The 27,793-nt window shown below is 45.0% G+C and overlaps 1 protein-coding gene and 1 non-coding gene across 2 annotated transcripts; one reads left to right on the plus strand and one right to left on the minus strand.

The window, feature by feature from the left end:
* The first annotated feature begins 261 nt into the window (after positions 1 to 261).
* Trnat-ggu (transfer RNA threonine (anticodon GGU)) lies at positions 262 to 333 on the plus strand. Its single transcript has one exon. It is a non-coding gene; the product is annotated as a tRNA-Thr (tRNA).
* A 19,697-nt stretch (positions 334 to 20,030) lies between these two features.
* LOC119387361 (uncharacterized) lies at positions 20,031 to 27,516 on the minus strand. The gene is made up of 3 exons (XM_037654729.2): positions 27,451 to 27,516; positions 22,303 to 22,592; positions 20,031 to 20,189 (listed from the first exon to the last, which is right to left on the minus strand). Exons 1-3 carry the CDS (start codon positions 27,460 to 27,462, stop codon positions 20,186 to 20,188), a joined length of 306 nt encoding a protein of 101 aa, XP_037510657.1. The 5' UTR covers positions 27,463 to 27,516; the 3' UTR covers positions 20,031 to 20,185.
* Positions 27,517 to 27,793: the final 277 nt, after the last annotated feature.

Genomic DNA, 27,793 nt, shown 5'->3' on the forward strand with positions numbered 1-27,793 from the left:
AATATTAATGAGAAATAAGAGACAGCAATGCCAAGGAAAGTATAGGGGGTGTTATTTGTAGTAATAAGAATATAAATGTGAAGAAAGTAAAGTGGACGAAAAGATAACTTGCCGCCGGCAGGGACCGAACCTGCGACCTTCGAATAACGCGTCCGATGCTCTACCACTAAGCTACGGCGGCGGTCATCTCCCCGTCCACTTTATAGGGTATATATGTGGATTGAAACTTAGGAGTGTCAGTCAGCGCCAGTCGCAGCCATGGCCGCCGCAGCTCAGTGGTAGAGCATCGGACAGGTTATTCGAAGGTCGCAGGTTCGGTCCCTGCCGGCGGCAAGTTATCTTTTCGTCCACTTTACTTTCTTCACATTTATATTCTTATTACTACAAATAACACCCCCTATACTTTCCTTGGCATTGCTGTCTGTTTGTTCTCATATATATATATATATATATATATATATATATATATATATATATATATATATATATATATATATATATATATATATATTACAACTAGTATATGAATACTAACACATAGCAATAAACAAGGACAAATGCGGCTACAAACTTCATGCATTTAATGATGAATTTCGCTTTTGAAGGAAAAACAGAGGTAAGATCAACATACTAAAATCCTCCCCCCCTCCCCCCCAAAAAAGGAACCAGAATTAAGCCCACTAACAACATTCCATTCAGTGATTAACATTAATAATGGCGTTCAAAACAATGACACTGAAGCCAGTGTTTCTACATATGGACAGAATGCAGTTGCTGCTCTGAAGACAAGTCTCCTTGTGTAAATGTTGGTGTCAGCAATGTTGCTTGCTCTACCACTGTTATTCAATTCAAGCCTACTTCTGTCTGAGACCTTGTTTTGCTTTGGACTCCTCTGAGTAGTCTCGCATCTGCGGTCAAAATAAATGGGACAAAACTCACGAAGGTTTTTAGTTTCGTCGTTCGTGACTGCCCTGTGCTTTTGGCCAATGGTCGAAATTTTTTCTGACGAACAATTCTAGCGTAAGACGTTTCTGTGAATATGCGTCCGGAATTTTTAAGACTGAGAGAGAGCTGCTGATAAACTTGGCGTAATATATGGAATGTTCCTGATATTTGCTTGTACAGTATTTTATACTGAAAATACAAAGGGGTACAATTGCCCTAGCGTGGATAATACAAGACCTTTATGCCGACACAGCGAGATGGCAACACTGCGGTTGCGTTGCCATACTCCACCTTTTGATGCGCCTTCCTGACTTGCCAATGCACTTACTGGCCGCAGATCAGTAGTAAGGAATACACAAGACTCTGCGTACATGCCGTAAAGATTTTGTTACGCTTAAACTTGGACACTCCCCCATTGCGCGGAAATGAAAGTATTCCTACAGAATCCAGAACTACATCCACCGGCGAATTGCAATGAGGACATCGCTCGGCGAAGTGCCTGTAAGGGTGCTGATGTTGAAGTTATGTGGACGACCTCCTTGCGTACAATTATACAAACAGCAATTATACCTCTGGAGTCGGAGATAACGCCCCATCCTCGGAGACTGCGGCGTTCTGTCAAGGAGTCTCACAGGAGCTCTGAAATATCCTACAGGATTGTTTGTCAGCGCTCATCACCTTATGATTTGCATGTTATGGTAGACTATACTTAGATAATTATTCGAAACATGCACTTTCCGCTGCGTTGCTCTGGCGCGTCGTAAGCTTCTATGCACTTATGTTCCCAGCAGCACGAACAAGTTTAAATAAAAGGTACACTTGCTCATATAAATGGAACTCTGATGATATAAACTTGGAACAATAGAAAGCTCTCGAGAATGTTACGTGGAATGCTCAATAATTGTCACTTTTCTTTCGACATGTATAACCGAGCAGTTTTTGTTCAAAGATCTGGGGTATAATGACAAAACAGTTATTGTGTTTAGCTACCACAAAAACGACATAACTCTCTTTAGTGTTTTTCTTGCTATGGATACCATTTACAAAATAATTATTGTATACGCGTCGTCGTTTTGAAATTATGGCTTGTTTTATTGAATATTCTGCTGTGTGAATAAGCCTTCGCTTTTCCTACCATTTCGACGTCGTGTTCCGCTCTTCGTAATTGCTCTCTCTTTGTCGTGCATGTGAAGTGCACTTGCTCGCAATTGTTTCCAACAGAGCCCAAATTACCCGAATGGAGTAGGAAGCTTTCTGACTACCTATATGGCACAACCTCCGTACGTGGAGGAAAAAAAAAATCACAAGAGGCCGGGAGGAAGCAGCGGCGATGATTTTCTCTGAGCGATAATAATTAGAGAGTCCGAACACGCGGGGCCATTTAAACTCGGCAAAAGAACAGAGGTGTGGCAGAACAACCAAAAACGAACCCTCATAGATAGTAATGTCGTCATGGGTAAGCACGTATTTCTCTTGGCCTCAATGTACGTTCCGTGCGACGAAAGCGGGAAAAGTGTCGTGGAAAACGTGAAGGCAGTCTGAGTAACTCCTACAGGACAGCTTCCGCGCCAGCAGTCGTCCGGCCTCAACGATTCTATGCAGCCGGACTAGGCGGGGCCGAGGTGCAGTTCCTATAGCGACATGTGCTGCGCTGGCCGGGCTGTGGAGGCACAGACTGGACTCTATGGCCTGCATTTGGGCGCGTCCGCAGCGTGGAAACGAGTGTTAGTGAGAGAGCAGTACGCGGATGAGCTCTGTGGGGCTTGTTTGCCGAGACGTCTGCGCATGCAAAACACGACAGCCGAGTCGGAGACGCAAGAAAATCTGGCACGAGGCAAGTTAGGGAAAATCGACCGAAGGGGTGGGGTGGGAGCGTCGCTGGTCTGATGCGCGTGCATTGGGACATAACGCCAGCGCGCTTTCAGCGCGAATAAGTGAAAAGGGGGGCGGGGCAGCGCCCTTTCACGTGCCACATCTACGAGTGCAACGGAATGGAGGATAAAGCAGCCTTGTGACGAAGTAAGCCATCGCGATAAAAAGCGCATGTTGTTTTGTAATGGCGCAACGTTATAGGAGCTAATTTATTTTGCGCAGTGATCTGATAAAATGAGCGAAAGGAAATTGCTTCTCTCAGGCAGCGTGTCTCCAAAATTAGCACTAAGGCGTCACTCGTTAGGATTTTCTTCATTTATTATTTTCTTCGACATAATGTTGCACAAGACAGCAATATGTATTTAAAGTGGCATTTTCTTTAAGAGTGCAAAAACAGCGCTAGAAACACGGGACGAGAAAACACACAGACACGGCGCTGTTAGTCAACGCCGTGGTCGGTGTGCTTTCTTGTCCCGTCTTTTTAGCGCTTTTTTTTCCTCGTGATCATGAACTAACCAGCCCAAATGCGTACCCTACTACGTTTTGTTTACCAGTAAAGGGGTTGAGACATCAAAGGTCTATTCAGTGAACCTGCACCTCCTGCAGTGGTTTATGGTACACGGCACCGCACTCTTCGATTCGTAGGTGCGCTGCAGCGCGGTTCTCGATCGCAGCGCTGTGCCGTACTGGTGCCGCCGTGGTGCAGAGAACTCTTGCACCTTCTCGCGTGCTGGTGCCGCCGCGGTGTGGCTTGAAAGCATGCAGACGACGCGTTGAAAATGGCGTCAGTCGTCGTTGTAGCGTTAATAGATCGGAAATATGTTGTTTATCGTGAATTATTTCGCGTGGTGAATGCACCGGCCTCTTGTTCCTTTCTTGTCTACTGAGAAGAAAGAAAAGAAGATGGCTTTCACCTTCGAGTTGTCTTAGATAAATGCATAAGATGCCGTGTAATCCATTCTTTTATTGCCCTCCTATCTTCCTTGTGGCTCTGGGCCGTGCTTTCTCATAGGCCGCAGGAGCGTCTGCACCTTTAGTGCCCAAGATATCCCCCCTCCGTCGTTCTTTTGAGCTTTGTACAACACAAGGGGAAAAACATGCTTGGTTTGTAATTTAAAGACACTTTGAACCGCAAGTTTATTTTGAAGTGCGCAACTGCGACTCCTGAATTTTAGCGCGAGGCCGCATGTCGGACGTTAACAGATGTCCACGCATAAGCTGCAAAGTCATGTGCCGGCGACATGACCTTCGTGTTAGGCCTGCTCTGTGCCTGCTTCACAAGAAATTATATACGTATGTTGTTCCCAATTGTGTCCGACGCAGCAACAAGTACCAGAAAAAAGTCAGCGTCTAAAGAAAGCCGTAAATTACCTGTGTGCTATACTGAATGTGTACTAAAGATTATTTTCTTAACGTTATTTTAGTGCTAGCCTGCTTCGATCATCGAGGCACGCATGTTTTGAATGTGTGTTCAAGTTCTCTAAGCACATTTCGAAACGCGTAAGAGCCAACAACAAATTTTCGTGGAGCTGCAGTCACTTGTGTAGGTCTGTACGCAGCATCATAGAATTTGCTTGGAGACACAGGTGTCATCCACCTTTTCGTGCTGTGTCTCGCACTGTCGTTAAATCATCAATCTGTACCGAGCAGTCCAAGTAGCCAACGCTAATACGTTGTAGTGTGGAAAAAAGGCATGATATAGATTATCAAAAATATATTTGTTCGTTTCATAACAAAACAAAGCGCTTGCATTCTTGTGTTAGTATTGTAAGGTTGTTGTGACGGTGACAACTTCAGCGTCCAAGGCATCAACTGAAGATTGAACTCTTTCTTGAGCGAACTTGTGCCCGGCACAGCAAGTAACACTCTCAGTGCAATGATAGCGGCGAGCACAATCGTCGATAATCTGCCTCTTCGGTGAAATGCCGGCTCTTATCCATGCGTCATCGAACAGTCGCGAGAGAAATTCTATAGAGGCCGAGGGGGCGCGTGCGAAACTGCATCACTGCGCCTTCTGACGGCGTCGCGGCTAAGTTCGAGAGTGTGTAGAGCGCACGCTCGTTCGCTCGCTTCATCCGAGCGCGTATCGGAACGCAGGAGAGAGCGCGACGGGGTTGAAGCGATCGTACTATCGGCCGACGTCGGTGATATGCGCATGCTTTCGCACATCATCTTACAGTCAAGCTGAATACCTCAATTTTGCGCAACTGAAGTCGTGGCAGTGGATCCTTTCATCGTCATCATCATCATCATCATCATCATCAGCAGCAGCAGCAGCAGCAGGACTACGTCCACCGCAGGGCAAAGGCCTCTTCTATGTTCCACTAATAAACCCGGTCCTGTGCTTGCTGCGGCGACGCTATACCAGCAAACTTCTTAATATCATCTGCCCACCTAAATTACTGTCTCCCCCTCGCGCGTTTGCCTTCTCTTGGAATCCAGTCAGTTACTCTTAATGACCAGCAGTTACCTTGCCTACGCGCTACATACCTTGCCCATGTCCATTTCTTCTTCTTGATTTCAACTAACATGCCCTTAACACCCGTCTGTTCCCTGACCCACTCTGCTATCACCTTGTCCCTTAAGGTTACAGCTATCACTTTCAATTCCATTGCTCGCTGCGTGGTCCTCAGTGTGGATCCTTTAACTGAAACTAATGCAAGCATCGAAAGATGCATGTTAGAGCAGGCTACGAGCCCTTTTGAACTATATTGATCCACGGATTTTAAAAAAAAAGTGCGAAGCGAATTCGAGCTTCAAGGTTCATTAATAATCTGGTATTCCCGAAAGGACTTTATGTATTAACAAAGTTGTATGCCTGCCTTGAATATCTCGCATTAACTCAATGCCCCAAACTATTGAGGAGATCGATTCCACACCATGTTTTGAAATTGCTGTTTGAATATTAATAGCACACTACATATTATTCTATGGAAAAATGTTGAGCATTCATGAATTATGTAAAATTGTTAAATGAGCTTACGTCATGAAAAATGCAATGAAGCTGTTTACCAGTTCAGAAAAAGTTAGGTTTTATATACACGTAACGAAACTTCAGAAATACACATCAAAATTCCAAATACCGATAACAAAACTTAGTGCGGTAGGCGGTTTTAACTGGTTTTATTTCTGCGTTGCCAAAGTGGTCACAGGCTGCGGTGTCGGCCATCCCAATTCGGAATGCGTAGGCGTTGGTAAACTCGGCGCCCAACCACAGTCTACACAAAAGGGTCGCGTCTACTCGGCGAAGCCTCGATGGGACTTGAAGATTTAAGGTAGGGTCAAATGAGTGCAATCGAGCATGCTTGAGCTGCGGCTCATTCCACTGTGACGTGGTGGGTTGGCGAGCATATTTTTGCGACTGCCCACAGTACAGTGCACAACGACTATCCCTTTGCAACGCGCTCATAAAGTTGGATGACCGACCTTTGTCAGAGGAGAGAATTCTACGCCATCGACAAGACGAAACGTCGAATAAGAGGGCCATGCAAGCGCTACTGCGCTTCTTGCGATCGACCGGCCTTTTCTGAACGATTGTAACTAGAATCGCCCTTCCTGTGTGTGTTGTTGTTTTTTATCCTGTGTGTGTACGTGCGTTTTTCTTTCTCCTCTTTTTCCCCCTCTCCCTCTCTCTCTCTCTAGACCCCCTTTCTTGCCCCTATTTCTCCCCCCCAGTGCTGGGTAGCAAACCAGATGCTAATATCTGGTTAACCTCCTGGCCTTCCTTTTTTCATCTCTCTCTCTCTTTATCTGGTTTTACTATGTGGCAGTGCTATCGGTAACACGTGGTGTTTTCGTGGCTTTATATTTGCAATCGACACAAAATAAAGCTTTGTTGCGAGTGCGCCTCTTTCCTGTCATCTTCTTTCTTACTATATTTGTGCGCGGCGCTACACCCATACCTGCAATGAAATACCGACTAGCCTGCAGTGACACCCTTGTTCAGATAACAAGACTGCTTGCCAACAAAAGTACACCTGTTCGGCACTCATGTGAATCTTTTTATCAATATGTGCGTGTACCATCTTATCGCAACTGCACTTGTACGACGTAAGCGTTTTCGTAATCTGTACTGCCGCAGCCATTTATGTAATTTTGGTGTTAAGTGTGCAATATGTGTGCAGCCACTAAAGGCCCGTTGTAGACAGTAGTGTCGACACAGAATGACCTGTTGGTTTTATATGCTTGCATCATGTTCTGATTGTTTAACTGCATTTAGCAATGAAAAAATTACTGTCTGAAATTCCCTAGTGATGGACTGTCAGATAGTCAATGAGCATTAATTATTTGGCATTAGCTGCGAGACGTGCAAAGCTACAGTGGCCGATTGTCCTGCTGCACCAGCTCTGTATAGTATGGTTACTTGCTATGGCAAATGCAAGTCCCTGTCCTGCCTTATCTTTTCCTTTATTTTTTTTTTTTGCACCAACCGTGTGATTAGGTAATTCTCGAGCTCAATTGGGTACAACTTTTGCACTTCTGAAGACGAGTGAACCCCGCTTAGTAAATGTTTGGTTGCTCTGAGAATTAGTGATCATCGAACTCGGGTAAGTAGAGCAACGGTTGGTTGAATAACCGCAACAGCTTGTGTAGAACTTTAGCGACTATTAAGACGAGTGAATCCAACTTGGCAAAATTTTGTTTAGTCTGAGAATTCGTGATTCTGTTAAGGAGAATATCGGTTAGGCTGAGAACGAGTGAATCGGAGAGCGGTGGACGGGGAAGTCGGGAGAACCCTGGTCTGGGAATAATTAATCGCGTATCAGTCGAATTCATTTTGTATGAAAAATATTGCACACACCTGATGAGAATTTTGGTTGTTTTTAGTTCCAGCATCTCGGCTGTGTAGGCTTTAGTTGGTCGGATGAACAGTGAACGCGGTTGAGTAGAACTTCAGTTGGAGACTGAGTGAACTCTGCTGAGTAAACATTTGGTAATTCTGAATCCGTAGTGAGCTTGGCGGAGTGGAATTGTAGTTATTTGTGACATATACCCAGTATCATATGTACGTTGCGACCAGCGTAAGATAACTGTATTGCACAAAAGCGCGACAGGTAAAACTATGTTTTGAAGTGAAGATGCAAGTAGGTGCAGTATAGACGCAAAGTAGACAACGTATTGAAGTTGCATTGCTTTGTGTGCAGGAAGGAGATGCATTAGGTAAATAAGATTGAAATATTTCAGTGATACTGGTCGTGAATAAACAGTTTTAAAAACAACTGATATTTCGTCGTACCGTGTGTGGAGAACACAAGAAAATCACTGTGGCATCCAGAGCCCATGCCTCCTCATGAGAGGCGTCCTATGTTATTTACAACTCGCAGCGCGTGTGAATAGCCAGACACGCACTGTCGCTCATTGCCAGCACCCAAAGTCATTCGTGAAAAAAAAAATCACATTATATTCAACGTAGCGCACCAAAAAAAAAAATGTCACAGTTTCGCCGCAAGGGCGAAGAAATAAATGCGATAACAACATCCCAACTCCGGCGAAACATTAGATAGTTTTAGAATTAAGGACCCAAGGAGCTAGGGAATCCAAGAAAGTTTCGAGCTGCCAGGGCGCATGTGCAGAACGCGAGCCATTCTCGGACTCTTCCACTGGCGTTATCCCAAGACCCTGTAGCGCCCTCCTTTGGGCCGTGAACAAAACCGGAGAGCGCGTGAGAGCAAGGGAAGAAAAAAAAAGTTAGAGCTTGACCGCAAGGGCAAAGCAATGAATGCGATAGCAACAAATTGTAGTGTTATACGAAGTGTTAGCTGCCAGCTGGCAGCTAACGGTTTTGTATCCGATCTCACGTAACTACAAAAAGGCTGGTGTAAGAGAATACGGCCGCTTCAGGGAGAGATGCTCTCCGCATAGTCACTTCGCGTTATACGAGCCGCCGCTGTACGAGCCGGCCGCTGGGTATACGAGCCGCCCGCTGTGATGGCTGTCGAGATCGCGACCGCGCCCTTAGATTCAAAGTTCAAAGTCCCCCCCCCCCCCCCCCTCGCGTCTTCGCGTCTTTTTTCCATGCTCGTTAAAGATGGGTGGTGCGTTACCCGTCTGCTTCAATGGCAAGCCTCCCGAACGGGGTGATGTTATCGCATGCAACCTTCGAGCGACGGAAGCGGGACGGCTCGTTTGATCTCTGCTTCGGCCGCGTTCGTCGAACATGCCCAGCACGCTTTTAACCGCGGTAGAACATAGGATGCGCGGGGGGATTTGATCGATTTGGACTTCATACGGGAGGGACATGACGGGGACGGCGACGGCGACGGCAAAAACCCGTCGAGACTGTCCATATAATTGCTCTCGCAATAATAAAGACCGCACTTGGCAGTGGTACGTGAAGCCACGACTCACGTTCCCTGCTGGCTTCGATTATGGTCATAGGCGTGCGCAGGGTTCCCCATTAGGGGGGGCAAAGGTTCGTCGCAGGGCCCCCCCACCCTACTAAGTCAACGTATGAGGCAGATTTTGCGGCCCCCCTGCCCCCCCTGTGCGCACGCCTACGATTATGGTCACAATGTAAGGTACATACTGTGATTCTGGTTGAGCCTTCTCGTTGTTTCCCTCCGTATATATATATATATATATATATATATATATATATATATATATATATATATATATATATATATATTTATATATATATATGTATATATATATATATATATATATATATATAGAGAGAGAGAGAGAGGGGGGATAAGTTCATTCGCACTCAATTAGTGTGATTTTTAAAATACAGGGAATATAGAATTTGGTTAGCAGTGTGTGATAACATTATAGAAAAAGTACAGTCAGCTCCACGTAGCACATAGTAGGACAACCATAAATATACGTGGTATGCATGTAATAGTATTGCAAGCAATAATTTTTACACATTACCCACACAAACTTATGCACAAATACAAATATGTTGATGGCGGCCTCCACAGTTATATAGATCTGTATCATTCAATGAAATTTCGTTAACGACTAGAAGTGGCTCACTAATTGCGTTTTTCAATGTAGGTAGCAGTGGCTGCACCTTTCTTTTCCGTAATTATAATGGTACATTTTCTTGCAGATATTCAGGTTTGCGTACCTCATTCTATGTCTTGTTTGCTCCTAGTCGAAATAATGTTTCTAGCACATTGTTGTTATTATTAATGTTATATTACTATTATTAAGAACTTGTCAACCAAAAGTGTTTTTAAGTAAGATTATGTGGTATTCGCGGCACAGTACATTCATTATAATCGTCGTATTTGTGTTTGCAACTTTGCTTAAAGCGTGCGAACCTCATAGTAGAAAACAGCACAATACTACGAAGACAGGAAAGACCAAACGGAACCTGTTTGGCCTGTCTTCTCTTCGTTGTATTGCCCTGTTTTCTATATTGCTTGAAAGGCCCTCCGGCTCCCCCAACGAAATACGCCTATGCAAACGGTGTTACCACAAATTTTCTTTGAAGAATATGTTTGAGGCCCGCGTACTTCGATTTAGGTGCACGTTAGAGAACCCCAGGTGATCGAAATTTCCGGAGCCCTCCACTACGGCGTCTCTCATAATCATATCGTGCTTTTGGGACGTCAAACCCCAGATAATATTAATAACTATTTTTCGGCAACAACAAGTTGTCTGGACCTCAGGCCATCACGTTTAGAATGCTACAGACTAGGTCTTATCCTAGTCTATCTTGCCTCAGCTTCGTCTCTTCGGGGGCCTTCGAGTCTACCTGCCCTAACTGCGGGGAGGTCAGTAACATTGAACATATGCTCCTGCGGTGCCCATCGTTACGGGGCCTAAGTCGGCTCACAGAACAGGATTGGGCCTTACGAAGTTGAGAGTTTTTACCACAACTACGGGCTGTCCAGAGAGCCTGCGGCGTCGCTCGAAGAGTATAGCGTTTCTCAGGACTCAAATAAAGTCCTATGGCTGTCTGTCTGTCTCGCCCTTCATTTTTTTTCTTGTTGCTGACCGAAAATCACAGCGATTGCTTCGACTATTGCTGGTTGCGATTATACTTGTATTCGACGTAAGTTGCACTTCCGGCGCTAAAAATGCCCCCTTCTGAAACGGCCTTGATGTGTTTTCCGTGCGTGAAAAAGATTCCAAGCTTATAGGTAGTTCAGCTAGTTGTGTCGGTTGTGTTTCTTCAGCTTATTAAGCGACGCTTCTATGAGTTGGGTTTCAGTGGCGGCGACGGCATAATTCGCGAAAAACCAGACGCTGGCGTGTGTACAGACATGCTGGTGTACACAAATGGGCCATCGAAGGTGCGCCCGTCCCATGCGTACATGTATGCGCCGTTTTGCAGTAACTGATGCTCTCTTGACCGTGGGCTTGTCGATCAGCCGTATCTGGCATGGAAATCTGATCTTTTATTGAGGTCACTTCTCTTTTCACGTTGCCGCATTTCATTGTTGCGTTTCATTGATACACACAGGACCGTCGTTGTTGCATGTAGCTACAGAAGTGCTTCACTCATGTGCTGCTAAGCGCATGAGTGAAGGTCTAATTGCGGGCGTGGGGGAACAACAAACTTAGGTGGGAGCATTGCGCAATGAGAAAGAAAGAAAGAAAGAAAGAAAGAAAGAAAGAAAGAAAGAAAGAAAGAAAGAAAGGAAGAAAGAAAGAAAGAAAGAAAGAAAGAAAGAAAGAAAGAAAGAAAGAAAGAAAGAAAGAAAGAAAGAACGTGGATCACGCACGCGCACGCCAAGCTTCGCTTGCCGCCGTTTTTCCGATAAGGGCAGGACTCCTAACGTTTATTACGGAATAACTAATTTAATAATGTCACTGGTGGTGCCCTCTAAGAAAAAAAAGAGCGTGTGTGACTCCTTTCGGAGAGCTCTGACTTGCCACGTATATGACTCTCTTTAAAGAGGCCCGTTAACTCTCTTGTGGGTCGCACTGCTCTCAGAAGAAAGTACAATGCTCTCCAAAGAGAGTAGACGTGCTTCTTTAAAGAGAGTCATATACGTGACACATCAAGACTCTCCGAACGGAATCAAAGTATTCTTTTTTTTTTCTTAGAGTGTACCATGTTACCGAGAGCGCACTGCCCAACGAAAGAGAAGTGGTGTGGTGAACTTCCAGGCATATAACTTGAAAACCATTCACGCGAGACATGCGCAAGTGCAAATCGCTTTCAGAGGACGCCGAAATTTAGTAAATTTAATTAAACTGGCGCGGACTGTGATGATGACGACAACGAAGACAATTTTTTATTGATACAGCTTTTAGTGGTCGAAATGAACCTCGACCAACAAACGGAACGCAGCATCAATGTCAGTTTTCTTACTGAAATTGGCAAGGAATAGCGCAGAAGTTCTTGAAATGCTACTAATGTTGATTCAGGAAGGACTGCCGTAAAGAAACAATTAGTGTTCATGTGCGACCACTGGTTTTGGGAAAGCGGTGAAAACCACATAAATAGTGAAAGATCAGGACGCAAGCTTCAAATTGCGCGAAGATGACATCAATGTGCTCAATCAAGGCAGAATTAATTTTCCAAATATTAAGTAATATTCAAAAAAGCACGCACTTGATTTGGGAAAGTTTTCCGCTCAAAAAAATATTATCTGAATACTTCGAAATGAAAAAAAGACTTACACGATGATGGTTTTCAAAAAAGTTACGTGTCATCAATGTTGCCAAGAAAATGATGTATTGATTTGAAAATTCCAGTTTCCAGCAAGAAATTCATAGAAAAGGTCGTCACCAACACCGAAACATCGTTTTATCGATGCGAAACAAAGAACAATTGGCGGAGCATCAAGTGGGCAACGAAAGATAATTCAAGGGTGAAAAAACGCCGAAGAGGACATAAAAATAATCAGATTTAATCTTGTTAATTCTTGGAACAATTTCGTAGTCCATGCTTAATTATTAATGCTATCAATGTTACGTCAGCCGAAGCTGCATGCGGCAACCGCCCATGCGCAGTGTGCCACCTTTTCTTCTGTTTCTCCGCTCCTTTTCCTATATATTTCCGAGACAGGAATAAAACTACGGATTATGCCTGGAGACTGTCTGATTCACTTCCGGATGCACGGGTGGTTGCCTCGGCTCGGCTACAAATAAAGAGCGTAAAACACGGAGACCGAACAATGAGAGAAAAACTGGAGGGTGCGCTATCATTATCGTAAAAGTGCACCCGACCTAGCAGTCGTGTTGATTGTTTAACAAGAAATTTGGCACCACGAATTTGTAGCCGCTGGAAAAAAATAAACGTGACTGCAGCTTTCTGGTAGGAAGTCGTTAATCGCCTCTACAATCTTCTGCGGCCCGTGCTAAAAAATTTGCATAACAATGAATATTTCATAACGCTACCCTATAGACAGCGCGTAACATTTTTGCTCGTTATTTCATCAGTGACCAAAGAACTATTCCTGCTCACTCAATTTGTCTTTAGGCAACTGATTTTTGTAGCGTTAGCTACACTGGCCTAGTCGAGCCAGTTTCGCGCGCCTCCTCAAGAGCCGTGCTGCGCATGCGCGAGGGTCAGCGATGTCACACAGCTGGTGCACGGGAGCCGGCACCTCCCGTGCACTCCGCCGCCGGTCTGCGCTTTCCAGTGGAGTGACGTCGTAGCCGTGGCAGACGTACTGGTGCCGGCGCGCGCTCAGCTATTCGCCTTCGCTGTGCAGTCGCCCTCTGACACTGCGCTGGAGCCGCTTGATAGCGCCTCTGACTGGCGTTTTACAGTGTGGTATAGCCATGGAGAAGGAGAGCGCAAATGCTGCTCCACGGCGCAGAAGAGCAGAGAAGCTTAACTCATCGGATCCCGAAATAGTTGCCTGGCAAAATAAATATACATGTGCCACATAATACGTATACCGTGTGTCTGTCATTGTAGCAGCAGTAAGCATGATAATCAAGCTAATCGTAGATAATCAGGAAAACTAAGAATAATCAGCTGAACCTTTGCTGACGCTACGTTATCCTGGCATAGCCGAGCTAAGCCACTGCAATATTTTTTTTTTCTTTCCTTAACTCAAATGCAAAATGGTGCCGGGAGGCATTCGACTTCGGGCATGTTAGAACCGTTACAAACGTATTACGACTATTTAAGTTGCCGCTGAAGCGGTTAACAGAAGAAGTCCTCCAAAAGTTCGCCCGGCAACGTAAAAAGAAGCGGAGCTAGTTCATTGTGTTCGAAGAATATCTAGCGGAGGGAACACATTGAAGGTGACCGCATTGAGATGCTTAGGCATTTGTGAAATAATATTTTGTAGCCTTTTCTGCGCCCCGTTGTCAACTAGTGGCAAGACAGCGCCCGTATGCCTCGCTTATTCTGTCCTCGCCGTGTTCTTGCGCTGTTTTGATGCCGCCATCGACCAACAAGATCAAGCTGTTCTGCTGAGTCAAGACTACATTTTTACACGATATTACACAATATTGCGCCCTCTTTCTCGTTTCCTATACATGTTCCGTCAATATAGAAGAAATTACGAAACATATTCTTTCCATTTATTTCTCTTAGTTTTTTTTTCGATGGTGTAAGAATCCTCCTTGAGACACTATATGTGGAATACACGTGCAGGAGATGAAGAGATATGTAATGAGTTTTTGAGAATGTGTAAATTCCCAAACCACTATGGAATGTAAAAAAAAATAAGAGGGTTAAATGCGGCCAAGAAAAAGCGATCAAAGGTCAATTCGATCTTTTTTTTTTATTATTCAGCTGCGATCCACGAAAACGTCATGTATACAGGAGAGGCGTCGGTAACGATTTCGCTCTCGTATCCACAAGCGCATCTTATATTCTGCTGCCATCACTCGGCAACGTCGAGAATCATTTTTCGTTCCCATTTTGAGAGCGTGCCTACAGATGGCACGCCTATTCGTAGAAGCGTTTCTCGCATTTATAAGCCCTCTTTTTTTGTGGTCTATAAAAAGCCGACGGCAGGCAAGCTGTTGCAACAAAAGTGCGTGGAGAGATATACAAATTTTAATAGAATAGAAACGGATCGATGAACCTGCGATAATTCAAAGCTCCGTCCATTAACTACGCGGATATGATATAGCCACGGATACTCTTCTGGATATTCAATTAATAAATCAAAATTGCTATGACATAAATTATGAACATAAACTTGGAAATTTTACTTATTTACTTAGAGTACCTCACATGCCCAAGGTAAGGCATTTCGAGAACAGGGTTGCGCATGGAGAACGACACACATGCACGAGGGGAGCTTCAGATGTAATGGCGAATGTTTCGGGAGCATACAAGAAAGAGCATCAATATACATCTTTAAATGTGCCCGTTGCGCAACAGAATAATAATATCTGGGGTTTAACGTCCCAAAAACACGATATGATTATGAGGGACACCGCAGTAGAGGGCTCTGGAAACTACGACCACCTGGGGTTCTTCAAAGTGAACTTAAATCTAAGTACACGGGCCTCAAACATATTCGCGTCCATCGAAAATGTAGCCGCCGCAGCCGGAAGTCGAGCCCGTGACCTTCAGGTCAGCAGTCGAACACCATAACCACGAGACCACCATGGTGGGGCGTGAGCAACAAACTGACAACTGGTAAGTTGGTTAGCTTGGAAATGGCACCATAAATAAACATATATATATATATATATATATATATATATATATATATATATATATATATATTTATGTCTTTGATTTTTGATTACTGCTGGGCGAAACCACTGAAGATTTCACGGTGTAACCATGATAGCTTCAGGAGCTTCGCCCAAGCTCTTCATCATTCACCCGTGGATATGCTGTGATATATATAATGTCAATGTACACTTTACGCCTGGTTCTTTCTTTATAGATGCGGTAAGTTCGTCACAGCCTTATTTATTCAGTTGTATTTTATTGTGAAGCATTTTTTGGACTGGTACACTTTTTTTTAATGCTCGAGGCCATTCGATAGCAATATTAAACCATTTGTTGTGATTTTTTTCTCCTCGTCATAAGGCAAGAGTAGAGTACGGTGCAAAATTTCGTTAATTAACCAAAAATAAATTTCAGTGGTTTATACAGTAATGAGTAAGTATAAATTTGCATTGTTAACGACTGTGGCTGCAACGTTAAAGCTAGCAGCGACATTCATGATCTTTTAAGATGTATATGGGAAAATAAACAATTTGTAGTACATTTGGCTTTTTTTTTACTCTGTCGTAACCATTGTGTCGGAACGGAACGAAAACCGAAAACGAAGAACGAAAAAAAAAACGATATTTTTGACCGGAACGAAAACGTAACCGAAACTTCATCTATTATTTCGTTCCGGAGTGAAACCGAAATTTTTTTAATCGTTTTTTCGGTTCGCGAGAAAACTTCGCAATCCGGAACAATTGAGGTCATGCAACAAGAGCAATTATGCATGTCTCAGGGTATAGTATTAGCGCGTACCTCATGCAGGAATTCTCTAAGCAAACATATGTGGAAATTGTGCGAAAATTGAGAACAGTGGCAACCAGAGATGTTTATATAAAGCAAGTGGACTTCTGCGCCCCTGTCACGCAGGCCAGCGTGGAGAGCGAATTGTCGGAGCTGAAGTTTGTTACAGCGAAAGCTGTTATCAAATCACAAGAGCCGCTTTTGGCGCCATATTTGTCCGCCGCCGACGGTGTCCGTATCGCGTTAAATAAGAAAAAAATGAAATGGGAAACAAATTTCTAGGATCGGATGGAATTTTAATGCGCGCCCTCTGCGTGGCACACGAATATTCCACATCAGTGCCACGCTGGTGCTTGTGTCTCCTTCGCAAAAATACTCTATACAGGCGTCATGTCGGGCAAGGATTCGTGTTAACATATGTAATATAGCGTGCAAGAAGAATAAAATAACAACCTGGCGTCACTCAATGCAAATTGCGCAACGAGTCGGTCGTTGAATGCTTCCAACTCATTACAAAGGACTCAGCCGTAATTCTTCATCGTCATCAGCCACAGCACAGTGCACATAATGCCTTACAGATGTGTAGCGGGTACCACGATTCTCCGAAGAATGATGAAAAATGGCATAGTGGATGCTTCGCTACTTCAGAAAGGTTACGATGATTTATGGCGTAGTGCGTACCATGCATGTGTACTTGTATTAGTTACCCCAAGAGAGTCTACAACGGGCTCTAGAAAGGCCGATCTTCCAGCCAGCTTTCGCTGTGACTGTGCTACGTGTTCCGCGCAGGCCTGGCGATTTTTTAGATGCGAAGCATCTTTTGCTCGGGGGTATGTCCCGCGGCGTTGGCCTGGGCGTCCGCACTCACATTACGTATGCGCAACTCTCCTCCTTCCCTCTCTCCAACAGCTGCGCGTTACTCTCTCCACTTCTCTCCCAGCACCTGCTTGCGCTTCTCCTGCGTTCTCGCTTCTGCTGTTGCTGCGCATGCGCTACTCTCCTCCTCTAGTCTCCTCTCTTTCAAGTGGTAGAGCGCTGCGCGCGTTCACTGCAGCGCTTGCTTCGGTTGACTCCTCTGAAATGCGGGCTCGACATGCCGAAATTCTCTCCTGCGCAACGCCGCGATGAGCGCCAGCGCATGCGCGCCCCCTCTCCCTCTCCCTCCTCTCCTACGCTGCCCCCCTCTCGCGCGCCTGTCGATCGCGTTCCCCGCTCGCCCTGTGAGAATTAACGGTCAGGCTAGAGGGAAAACACGACGCGCGTAGTGTTCCTCTTCGCGTTCCACGATGCGAGTTCGGTAGCATGCCCAACGAACGCCAGCGGAACACGATCGTGCAAGTGCTCCGGCTTCGCATCGCCTGATGGTCCCCTTTAGCGGGAGATGGTGTAACTTTTTTTATGAGAACAGCGCTCTCGCACATCAGAGAGTACACTCACTGACGTGCTGCTTCTGAGATCGTGCGCGCTCCCTTGACACAAAGCATTGTGCCCGCTAAAAAAATTGTAATTCACTTTTGAGAAAACAAATACTGTGACTCTGAAGGTCATACTGGTTTGTGCTAGTTGGTAAGAATTCGTAGTACAGTTACTTCCGCTCATCTGAAGAACGTGGGAAGAACGTGTTTTACCTCTGTCCCACTTTTTTAAGAACCTAGGAGGGCAAGTAACTAGATCACGAAAATAATGTTTTTATGATTACCTTAACTTCAAATTTTTGCATAAAAAACGTTACGAACCGTTACGGAACTTTTTGCGGTGGAACGAAGCTGAAACCGAAGCGAAAAACATTTCGTTCCGACACTCGGCTAAAAACCTTGACTTTTTTTTGAAAAAGCACAGATGTTTTCGCGAGGAATATATTCACATTGTGGGGTTTATAAATTCATATAGTAAAGGCTAAAACTTCTGCAGGAATCAGTGAAACAAAAACGTTGTCACAAAATTGTGACGAACTTGGGAAATATATCATTTAAACCCATATTGCAGCTTCATTATCGCAATGTAGCAGTGAAATAAAAATATGGCTTTTACATGATTCTGTAGATGCTTTGTTAGTACTATATAAAAAACTTTGAAAAGAGTATTTCTTGTTTAAGCGAGAAAAAAATCAAAGTTTCGCCGCAAGGGCGAAGCAACGAATTATATAGCAAGAAATCGAAATGTTGCGCGAAGTAAGGCTAGCACCTAACTCTTTTGGATCCGATCTCGCGTAACTCTAGAAAACGCTCGTGTAAGCGAATACGGCCGAAGCTGACTGCCGTCTCAACGGGAACTAAAGGTGAGAGCACTGCGCGTACAAGGATGTTATCAATATCATCATCATCATTAGCCTGATTGTCTGTTACTGTCAATGACCAGCGGTTATCTTGCCTACGCGCTACATGCCCTGCTCATGCCCATTTATTCTTCGTGATGTCGACGAATATGACCTTAGACGGCTTTTACAAGGGCGTACGAGCCGTCTACTGATGTCTATCGAGGTAGCGCGGGCCAGCACTCGCGACCGAACCCTTATGATCAAAGCTAGCAGTTGCTGCTCGTGCAACGCAACCCGGCTTCCCCCACCGGCACTCATTCATGCTCCTTCACCCGACGATAGACGGACGAGGTGTGTCCTCTCTGCTTGAGGAGCCATCGACGACAGGCCTCGCACGCTGGGCAATGTTATCGCATGCACCCTTCGTGCGACGGAGAAGGCCGGCTCGTTTCATCTCGGCTTCAGCCACGTTCGTCCGCAGCGCTCCCGCGCTTTTACTCGCGCGTAGAACATACGATGGACGAGGCGCTATTATCGATTTGGACTTGATACAGAACATTACGGCGACGGCAACGGTAATGGCAACATCCAACTGAAAGTGTCCATATCATTGCTATCGCAATAAATTTTCGAAGTGAATAACCGCAAGGTTGTGTGCTGTTTCCCTTTGCCTCGCCTTCACTGCACGGACTGTCAGCGCAGCATTTCAGTGGTAGCCTTTTCGCAGTAATGCAAGTCGTGCAACTCCTTTGACTTGGTTAAGTAATACTCCTGTATAAGATGTCTTTCAGTGTGCCACCGGGTGTCGAAGAGGCGCCCGTCGGAGCGGTATGTATCGTGGCTCGGCCTATCATGCCTCGAGCCAGGAGGTCCGCCTGATCGTTGCCTTCCACTGCGATGTGCGCCGGACAACAGGTTATACTGTGGCCTATTTTGAGGCATGTTCCCAGTATGCAAAGCATCCCGGCCGTTGGAACTCCCGAAGGAAGTCAACAGGTGGCTTGCAAGTCTGTGCCAGACAACTGGCTCCTGGCTTCAACATCCGGGATAGCCAGGGCAACACATGGCCACAGCTTTTTCCATGGTGCTTGATCTTGTGCGCACGGATTCTGCTGCGATTGGTCTCCCCTCGTTTGTCGCTAGGCCGCGTAAGTGGTATAGTAGCCTTCTCTTCTCCGCTGTATAAGCCCGTGTCCGTAAAGTATGTATCTGCATCGTCTTGCCCATCATCTTGCGCATTCACATGTCCACAACAAATTTCGCTGGGCTAGCGATTTACTATGACATCCACTGCCACACAAGTTCATTAATTCATTAGGAAATTCATTGGCAGAACTCTTTTGTTGCCAGAAGTTTTTGATGATGGATTTGGCACTCATTGCGTCAATCGTAGTGGGCTTTATATTTTAAACTACTGATGCGGATCGATGGCAGAACCAGAACGCTTCATAATCCAGCCAGCATTGGCTGGAGAGATTAAGTGACCAGAAGGCAAAGACCATCTTTGGCATAGAAGGCACAGTGCCATCTTTTTATGTTATGACATTTCGATTTGCACATAGACCCTCAAGAAAACGACCACCTTTTGGCGATTGTACTTTGCCATGAAAGGTTTTATAACCAACAAAACTTTAGCTTTATTTATTGTCTATGTACAGCCTTGTTTTAGCAAGGGAAATGTTTTGAAGTGCGCTGATATTTGTGCATCATCTTGTGTATGGTTGGCGAATGTGTAATGACAGCACAGATAATCCTGGCGAGCTGTATCACCTGAAAAATAAAAAAGAGCAAGAACCGATAATAGTGAACGTTTCGTGTAAAAACATTTGTAAATTAAAGGTATCTTAACTCGGCAGTGCCAATAATTTTGAATTAAATATGAAGAAGGAAGAATGCCAGACAAGTAGGCTTTCTCAACAGATAAGCCGGATTTAACAATAAAGTGTTAATACACACCAGCAATAGATGCAAGAATATGTCGGTGCATGTGCCGCCTTTTCAAGATGTTCACTATCAACGTACTAAACAACGAAGGCGTCATTCTTAACAATATTTTAGACTTAAGCAACAGAGAAGAAGTTAGGGCACAACAAGCGCTTTTTTAAAAGGAAGGCGAACTGAAACCAACTGCGCAGTCGTTACAACACAGCAATCTTGCCCACTTACAGAAAGGCAAGAAAAAACAAAATTGTTGGCTACACAAATTTAATATATTGCAAAAGTGCAAAAAGGCAGTACATAAGAATGACAACACATGATCAGAACATGCCTACGAAGACGCAACAACTAAAAATACAACTACCCGGCCTCCAAGAAACTAATTTTCCTTAGCGATGATATTGCAAAATTTTTAACTGTTGCGAGATTGTAAGTTTCTTTAGTCAGCTTATTGTTTTTTCTTGCCTTTTTTCAAGTTGGCAAGATTGAGATGTTGTGGCGACTGCGTAGTCCTTATATGTTTTCTTCAAATACACCCTTTAGTTGCGAGTAAGCTCGTCTTGTGCCCTTCTAACTTCGTCTATGTCGTTTGCACTATTTCACTCTAAAATGGAGCCGTACCAACTAGCCCACTCGTCGACTTTGCTTTTGAATAGTATCTCGAGTGTTGTAGAACAGTATTCAGCTACTTTAGGGTAGACCTTGTCGCTGATGTACGGGTACATTTCTTTCCGTTTGTGAATTATCTCGTTCGCAAGCACGAGTCATCTCTCATAATTGGCGCGTGTTCTTTTTAAGCGCTATTCTGAAGATACTTTCTTACTACGTCCAATTACATGTGGCTCATACATGCAGCCACTTGACCTTAAAATACTGAGAGAACAACGTTAACAAAAGGAAGTGCACCCAACATTAGGGACAACTTTTTGTGGGAAAGTATCAGAGCTGGCACTTTTTTAAACTATCAAAGTACTTCAACATCCACCTGCTCGTGCTTTTACCATATCGAGACAACTGACGCCTTTTAGCGGCATGCCACTGTGCCCTTATCATTCCTTTCGTGAACATCTTTGTTTGAGCATTAAAACTACAGTGAGCATTCTTGTACACTTCACTTAAATGCTAATAATAATAATAATAATATCTGGGGTTTAACGTCCCAAAACCATGATATGATTATGAGAGACGCCGTAGTGGAGGGCTCCGGAAATTTCGACCACCTGGGGCTCTTTAACGTACAGCTAAATCTAAGTACACGGGCCTCAAACATTTTCGCCTCCATCGAAAATGTAGCCGCCGCGGCCGGGATTCGATCCCGCGACCTTCGGGTCAGCATTCGAGCGCCATAACCACTAGACCACCGTGGCGCGGCGCTTAAATACCAAGCGCCGTAACTTCTATTGGGTCGTGGCGTCACGTTACTATAGTGTGCGTGTCGCACGACAGGTGCACGCACGGGAGAAAAAATGAAAAGTTTAAGTGAAAGGCTCGACGATTTCTGACAATCGGCCGGAGGTGACGCTTGTCCGTCGCCTACGCGATCACATGTACCGCAGCAGTTGTCTCTACGTCGTTAAGGGGCGCTTGGTGTCTCTGTATGTATGGGCTTTGTGTATTACAGTAGCGGGGGTATTGAGCTTTTTGTCTGTATTATTTTGAACTACCATCAACAAACCGAGAAACAGAGTGCAGCCTTGCCGTTCATGATTGAAGGAGCTGTCGGAATCACACTTGACAGCGTCTTGAAGATGGCACCGAATAACCCAATATCATAATGGAAAGTAACTCTTTCAAACAGTCGGCCACGTTCGTTAAATAATATTAGTTATGATAATGGGCTCGCGATTGTCGCAGACAGCTACATACGCTAACTTACGATCTTCTGGAGCAGCATTGTACCGCTACGCCACTTATAGAATGTGCACCAATTCCCGCCCATTATTACCATCCATGTCCACCGTATCCGCCGTAGCCACCTCCATAGCCTCCTCCATGTCCTCCACCGTGGGGAACCAAGTCGTAGCCGCCAATAATGGCCCCACCGTGGCTGATCTTGTGCACATGGTGCACAGTGCTCACTAGGAATGAGGGTCCGGGCACCACTTTGCTGTAACCGCCATGTCCGCCTCCTCCATAACCACCACCGTGCCCGGCCAAGATGATCGCTCCATGGCCACCGCCATAGCCCCCTGCCGTTGCCGTCGATACGAAGGCGCAGAGTCCTAATACGATGACCTTGTGACGGCAAGTACCATAAGGCCAGATCAACAATATGGTAAATAAAACAAATTATTATGCATGTTTACTAATAAGAAAACAGTGGTAGCTATAGAAATTACGGTGGTGAGTGTGTTTTCTTGGGCACTCAGGTCATGTGCACAGTACGGCGCGACTGATTATTATGTACTTTTTAACAGCGAAGCTGTTAAGCATGGCATGAAAACATCCATGAACGGGTATGTACCCCAGAATTTGGGCAAATACCACTACTCACCACTCCAGCGTCGCCTAGCGGTAATAACTCTGATGGATGAGGGAACGAGTACAGAGAGAGAGAAAGAAAGAGAGAGACAGAAAGAGAGAAAGACATAAAGAAACAGTAAGAGATAAATTCTTGCACAAAAGAAAAGTTATTCACGAGGCGGGATTCGAACCAACGATCTGCAGGCGAGCGTCCTAACCACTTGGCTATCCAGGCACTTTTTTTTTCTTTATTACAGGGAAAGAAGCTGTTGCATTGAGATTTACATTAGAAATAATAATCAGGCATATTTAACCACATATCATACAGAGGAAACCCGTATAGAGCGTCACTAGAACGTTCATATATCCCGCGTATTTGAATCACTTGTTCCTGTTCCTGGAAGATGTTTTTTGTTGATCGCAGAGGTTCAACATTTCTGTCAATCAATCTTGCTCTCTAAAGGCTATGTAGACGAATAAGGACAATTAGGTTATATGGTAAGGTCCTGTTCTTTGTCACATCAAGGTACCTAATGTTCACAGGGTTGATTTCGAAGTCTTTTTTCAGAGTTCGCTGCTGAACATCTCAAAAGAACACTCAATCACAACAATCAATAAAACAATTATCAATAGTCTCAGGCTTTTTGCACAATCTGCAATTCACGTCCTAGGGAACAAAGAATCATTTGGTCATTTGCCATGTCTTCACAGGAAGAGTACCTCTGTGCTTCTTAACAAAGAAACTGTTTGTTCTCGGAGACACGCACATTTTTTAAACTCAAGTGAGAATTGATGCATTAGTGAGAACTGGCGCAATTAGTCGCACGTTTTATTTACTTTCGCGAGGTGACACATGCGTTTTTATGTGGTGATTCAATGCCGTCTGTCACTTCATTTACTGTCTCTCATTGTGTCATCATTTGTGAAATATTATTTACTCTATGAGTTTCAAAAAATTCTTGATGCCATACTGTTTCTGCAAACAAGATGTTCAACAACATATTTATTTAGCGCAAGCCTAAAGGAGTTGGTGAAAGATGTTACTGATGCGTGCTTTCCGATCCCTCGGCTATCCAGGCACGCTAGCAGAGCGTTGCATAGCCTTGTATAGTATAGTGTAGCAAGGGGGTGGGAAAGGGAAGTGAATGTAAGGAGAAGAGATGTGATGGTGAGAAGGAGGGAAGGAGGAGGGGAGAGAGTAAAGCGTAGTACAGAAAGAATGAGAGAGAAATAAAGAGAAAGAAATGCAGAAAAAGAGAAATAGACAGAGAGAAAGTGAGATAGGAAGAAAGAAGAAACAAGCATCGCGTCGTCTAGCGACCACCTGACCAAACCGCGCATGCGCAGTAGCTAAGCCACGCCCACCGACGGAGACATCGCGCGCAATCTCCGCTCTACATTGTATAGCTTGGGTACGTCCAACGGTGCCGAGACAGTCATGGGGCGTCCTAAGAAAATGCGTACTCCCGAGGAGGAAGCCGCGCATCTCGAAGCTAGACGTGTCGGTCGACGGGGAGTACGAGGGGAGTCGGGCCCGTACTTCGATGTGATAAGCTTTGCGCGACTTAGTGCAAACTCCCGCATTTTTGTGTTTGTTTAACTAATTTCGTTAAAGATGAATGTGCAGGTGCTGGCTTGTGCATTCGAAACCATTATAAATTGGTCATGTCTGTGCCTGTCGCTTCTTACATAGACACGTAACCAAAGCAGCACCCCTCGAACTTGCCATCTGGTGAAAGAACCTTTAAACAGCATTTTCAGGACTATTCTTGCTTTGATCGAGATTGTTGAACTCATTTCCTGTCGCGAATGCTTCCTGTAGGTGGACCTTAATAGCGTATTTGTAATATTTTCGTGTAAAATGAATGATGCAATGCAGCAACATAAAGAATTATTTGTAAATGAACACTGTGTTCAGAGATGTCGCTTCTGGTACACGTATTCTCGGCGCGTGTTTCATTTCACGTCATCAATGATGTAACGAAAGGCGGTCATAACGGTTGCTTGGTCCAAGGTCGGTTTTCAGTGTGTGTGCTTGTTTATGCTTGTTTTTTCAGATAATGGCGCAGAATATTGGCTCAGATGAATACGGGCTTGAATAAAGCATATTCCCTTCAATCCTGCTGCTCTGTATATTAGTACCAATCTAGCCAATGGCCAAAGACACTGTCCAACAACATACACTCTTATAAAGGACCTGGTGCGTATACGCAAACATCTACTACATTTTCTTGCTTTCATTTTTTTACAGCGAAAGCTGTTATGAGATCATTTCACCGGCCGTTTTTGGCGCCGTAGTTGTCCGCCGCCGCCGCCGGTGTCCGTAACCAGTATCGCTCGAAATAAGAAAAAAAAACGAAATAAGAAAAAAACTCCAGGATAGAACGAGGTTCGAACCTGGGTCCTCTGCGTGGGAGCCCAGTATTCAACCTCTGAGCTATGCCGGTGCTTGAAACTGCTTTGCAAAAAGGTCCTATACAGGCTTCATGTCGGGAAGGAACCGCATTAGCATATGCAATATAGCGTGGTAGAACAGTAAAATAAGCACCAAGCGTCGCACAACGCGAATTCTGTAACCAGGCGTCACACAATGCGAATTGCGCAACGAGTACGTTGTTGAATGCTTCCAACCCATTACAAAGGGCTCTGCCATAATTCTTCGTCGTCATCAGGCACAGCATCAACAAAGTGCGCATAATGCCTTACATGCGTTTAGCAGGTACCACGGCTCTCCGCAAAACGACGAAAATGGCACAGTGCCTGCTGCCCTAGTTCTCAAAAATTACAATGATGTTACAATCATGTAACATTACATCATTACATCATTATATCCCTCAGTTACAATGATGTATAGCGTAGTGGGTTCCTCGCAAGTGCACTTGTATTGGTTGCCAAGGAAGCCCATAAGCGCATGATCCATTTCCTCGGGTTGGTTGGTTGGTAGGTTGAAAAACTTTATTTGGGTCCTGCAAGGCGCGCGTCAGCGCGCAGCGGGCGACTCCCACGTCGGGGTCTCAGTAAAATTACAATGACTTATAGCGTAGTGGGTTCCTCGCAAGTGCACTTGTACTGGTTGCCAAGGAAGCCCATAAGCTCATGATCCATTTCTTCGGGGTGTCAGTAAAGTTCTTCGCCCCCCCCCCCCCGTCTCTCTCCCTCGTCAGCGTATGTTATACAGCATGACGGGAGAGGGAAATAGCGACCGGGCGTCACCCAATGCAAATTACATAACTGGTCGGCCGTTTAAAGCTTCCAACCCATTACAAAGGGCTGAGCCATAATTCTTCATCGTCATCAGTCGTCGAGTCAACAAAGTGCACATAATGCCTTACAGACGTATAGCTGGTGCCTCGCTTCTCCGCAGAATGAAGAATAATGGCTTAGTAGGTGCTTCCCAACTTCACAAAAATTGTGATTTATGGCGTAGTGGGTACGTTTCTAGTGTACTTGTAGTCCCAAGAGAGCTTACAACAGCCTCTAGAAACGCCACTCTTTCAGCTTTCGCTGTGACTGTGCTGCGGTTTCAGCGCAGGCCTGGCGTTTTTTTTTTTTTTTGTAAGACAATATTTTACTAAATAACGATGCTGGACATATCACGAGTGAACACGACAGACCAATGTATGGAAGAAATCACGAGCGAAAGTATTTGCGAATGCGTATCGTGGGGCCGAATTCGCAAAATTACTCACTCGCAAATGCTGGTGTCCCTTGATAAATGACGTTTTTAAGAAGATGTCAAGAATGGCGATTAGCTGGTATTAACAGTCCTGAAATAAAAACTTCGCGGGAATACAGGCCGGAATCATAAAAGTGCGGAATCGTAGCAGCGATCCTGCGTGTTCAAGTCGAGGGCCTTAACCACTGCTTTACGTCTGCCTTCATTGTTCTATTAACCATTTAAAGCGATGAACAACCCCAGCTGACCATATTGCCAGGGCTGCAAATAATCGTGTGCAGTAGGAAGGAAACCGCTTCCGTAGGGTGGATGAATTCAGCACAAAGTGAAAAGAAAAAGAAAAAAGAAACGTCGCTTGGCTTTTCCTATAAACGGAGCACGCCGCCATGGAGGAAAGATTATGCTCCCATCAGATCAGAGGATGTGCAGGCGAGGCATTCGCAATGACTGGCCGAAGGGAAAAAAAAGGTGCCTCAAAAGCAGTGGCGTAGGAGTGGATGCGTGCTCTTTAAGAACACCAGACAGCAGGTGCGATGAGAAACCTTTGAACAGAGGATGCCGCTGCAGCGAACATTTCGCCAAGTGGGCTTGTCTTTGTCAAAGCTTGTCTTTGTGAAGCGCACTTGTCGAAACATTGGCTCCAGCGACATTACCTCTGCAAGCGTTTCTCATCGCCTCAACCCTCCATCTAACCCTGAATTTCTATCTTGTTCAAGTAGCAGATGGTGACACTACTAAAAACAAGTGGATCGAGAGAAAAAAAAAAAGAACCTAGCGGAAAACGCCTCAAAGATCATGCTTGCCGTAACTTGCATAAAGGCTAAATGGTCCCATGAATGTCGTCTTGAGCGCGCAATCTGCGGCGTTGGTAATCGCCAAACTGGCAGATGCAAATAAACCTACTGCCACCTATCACACGCGTTAACTGTGACAACTGTAGCCATTTCAACTCACCCAGGCGTTCATGCTTGCTGCTGCAGACAACGGGTTGTCGATTCGCGCAGTGCCTGCTGCTTGAGTTTCAACTGTCGCGCTTGGTTTCCCAAGCCCCTGTTATATAGTGCACCCGCAAGCAATAAGAAAGTGGGAGCTGACGTATGTGCGCGAACTTCCGTGCGAGCCCCTTGAGGCCGGTCATTTAGCTTTCACTCACATTCTCTTCCGTTCATTCCATTGTGCTTACCACCGCTGCGTAGTATTTCCTTATTTTATTGTTTGTGCACCCAGCGTTACCTCCGATAGAATCGCAGATTTGGTTCACAGGCTGAGAGCGTGCATTGTTGCGCGGCACGCTCGT

Source organism: Rhipicephalus sanguineus, chromosome 1, assembly GCF_013339695.2.
Source record: "Rhipicephalus sanguineus isolate Rsan-2018 chromosome 1, BIME_Rsan_1.4, whole genome shotgun sequence".
Lineage (NCBI taxonomy): Eukaryota > Metazoa > Arthropoda > Arachnida > Ixodida > Ixodidae > Rhipicephalus > Rhipicephalus sanguineus.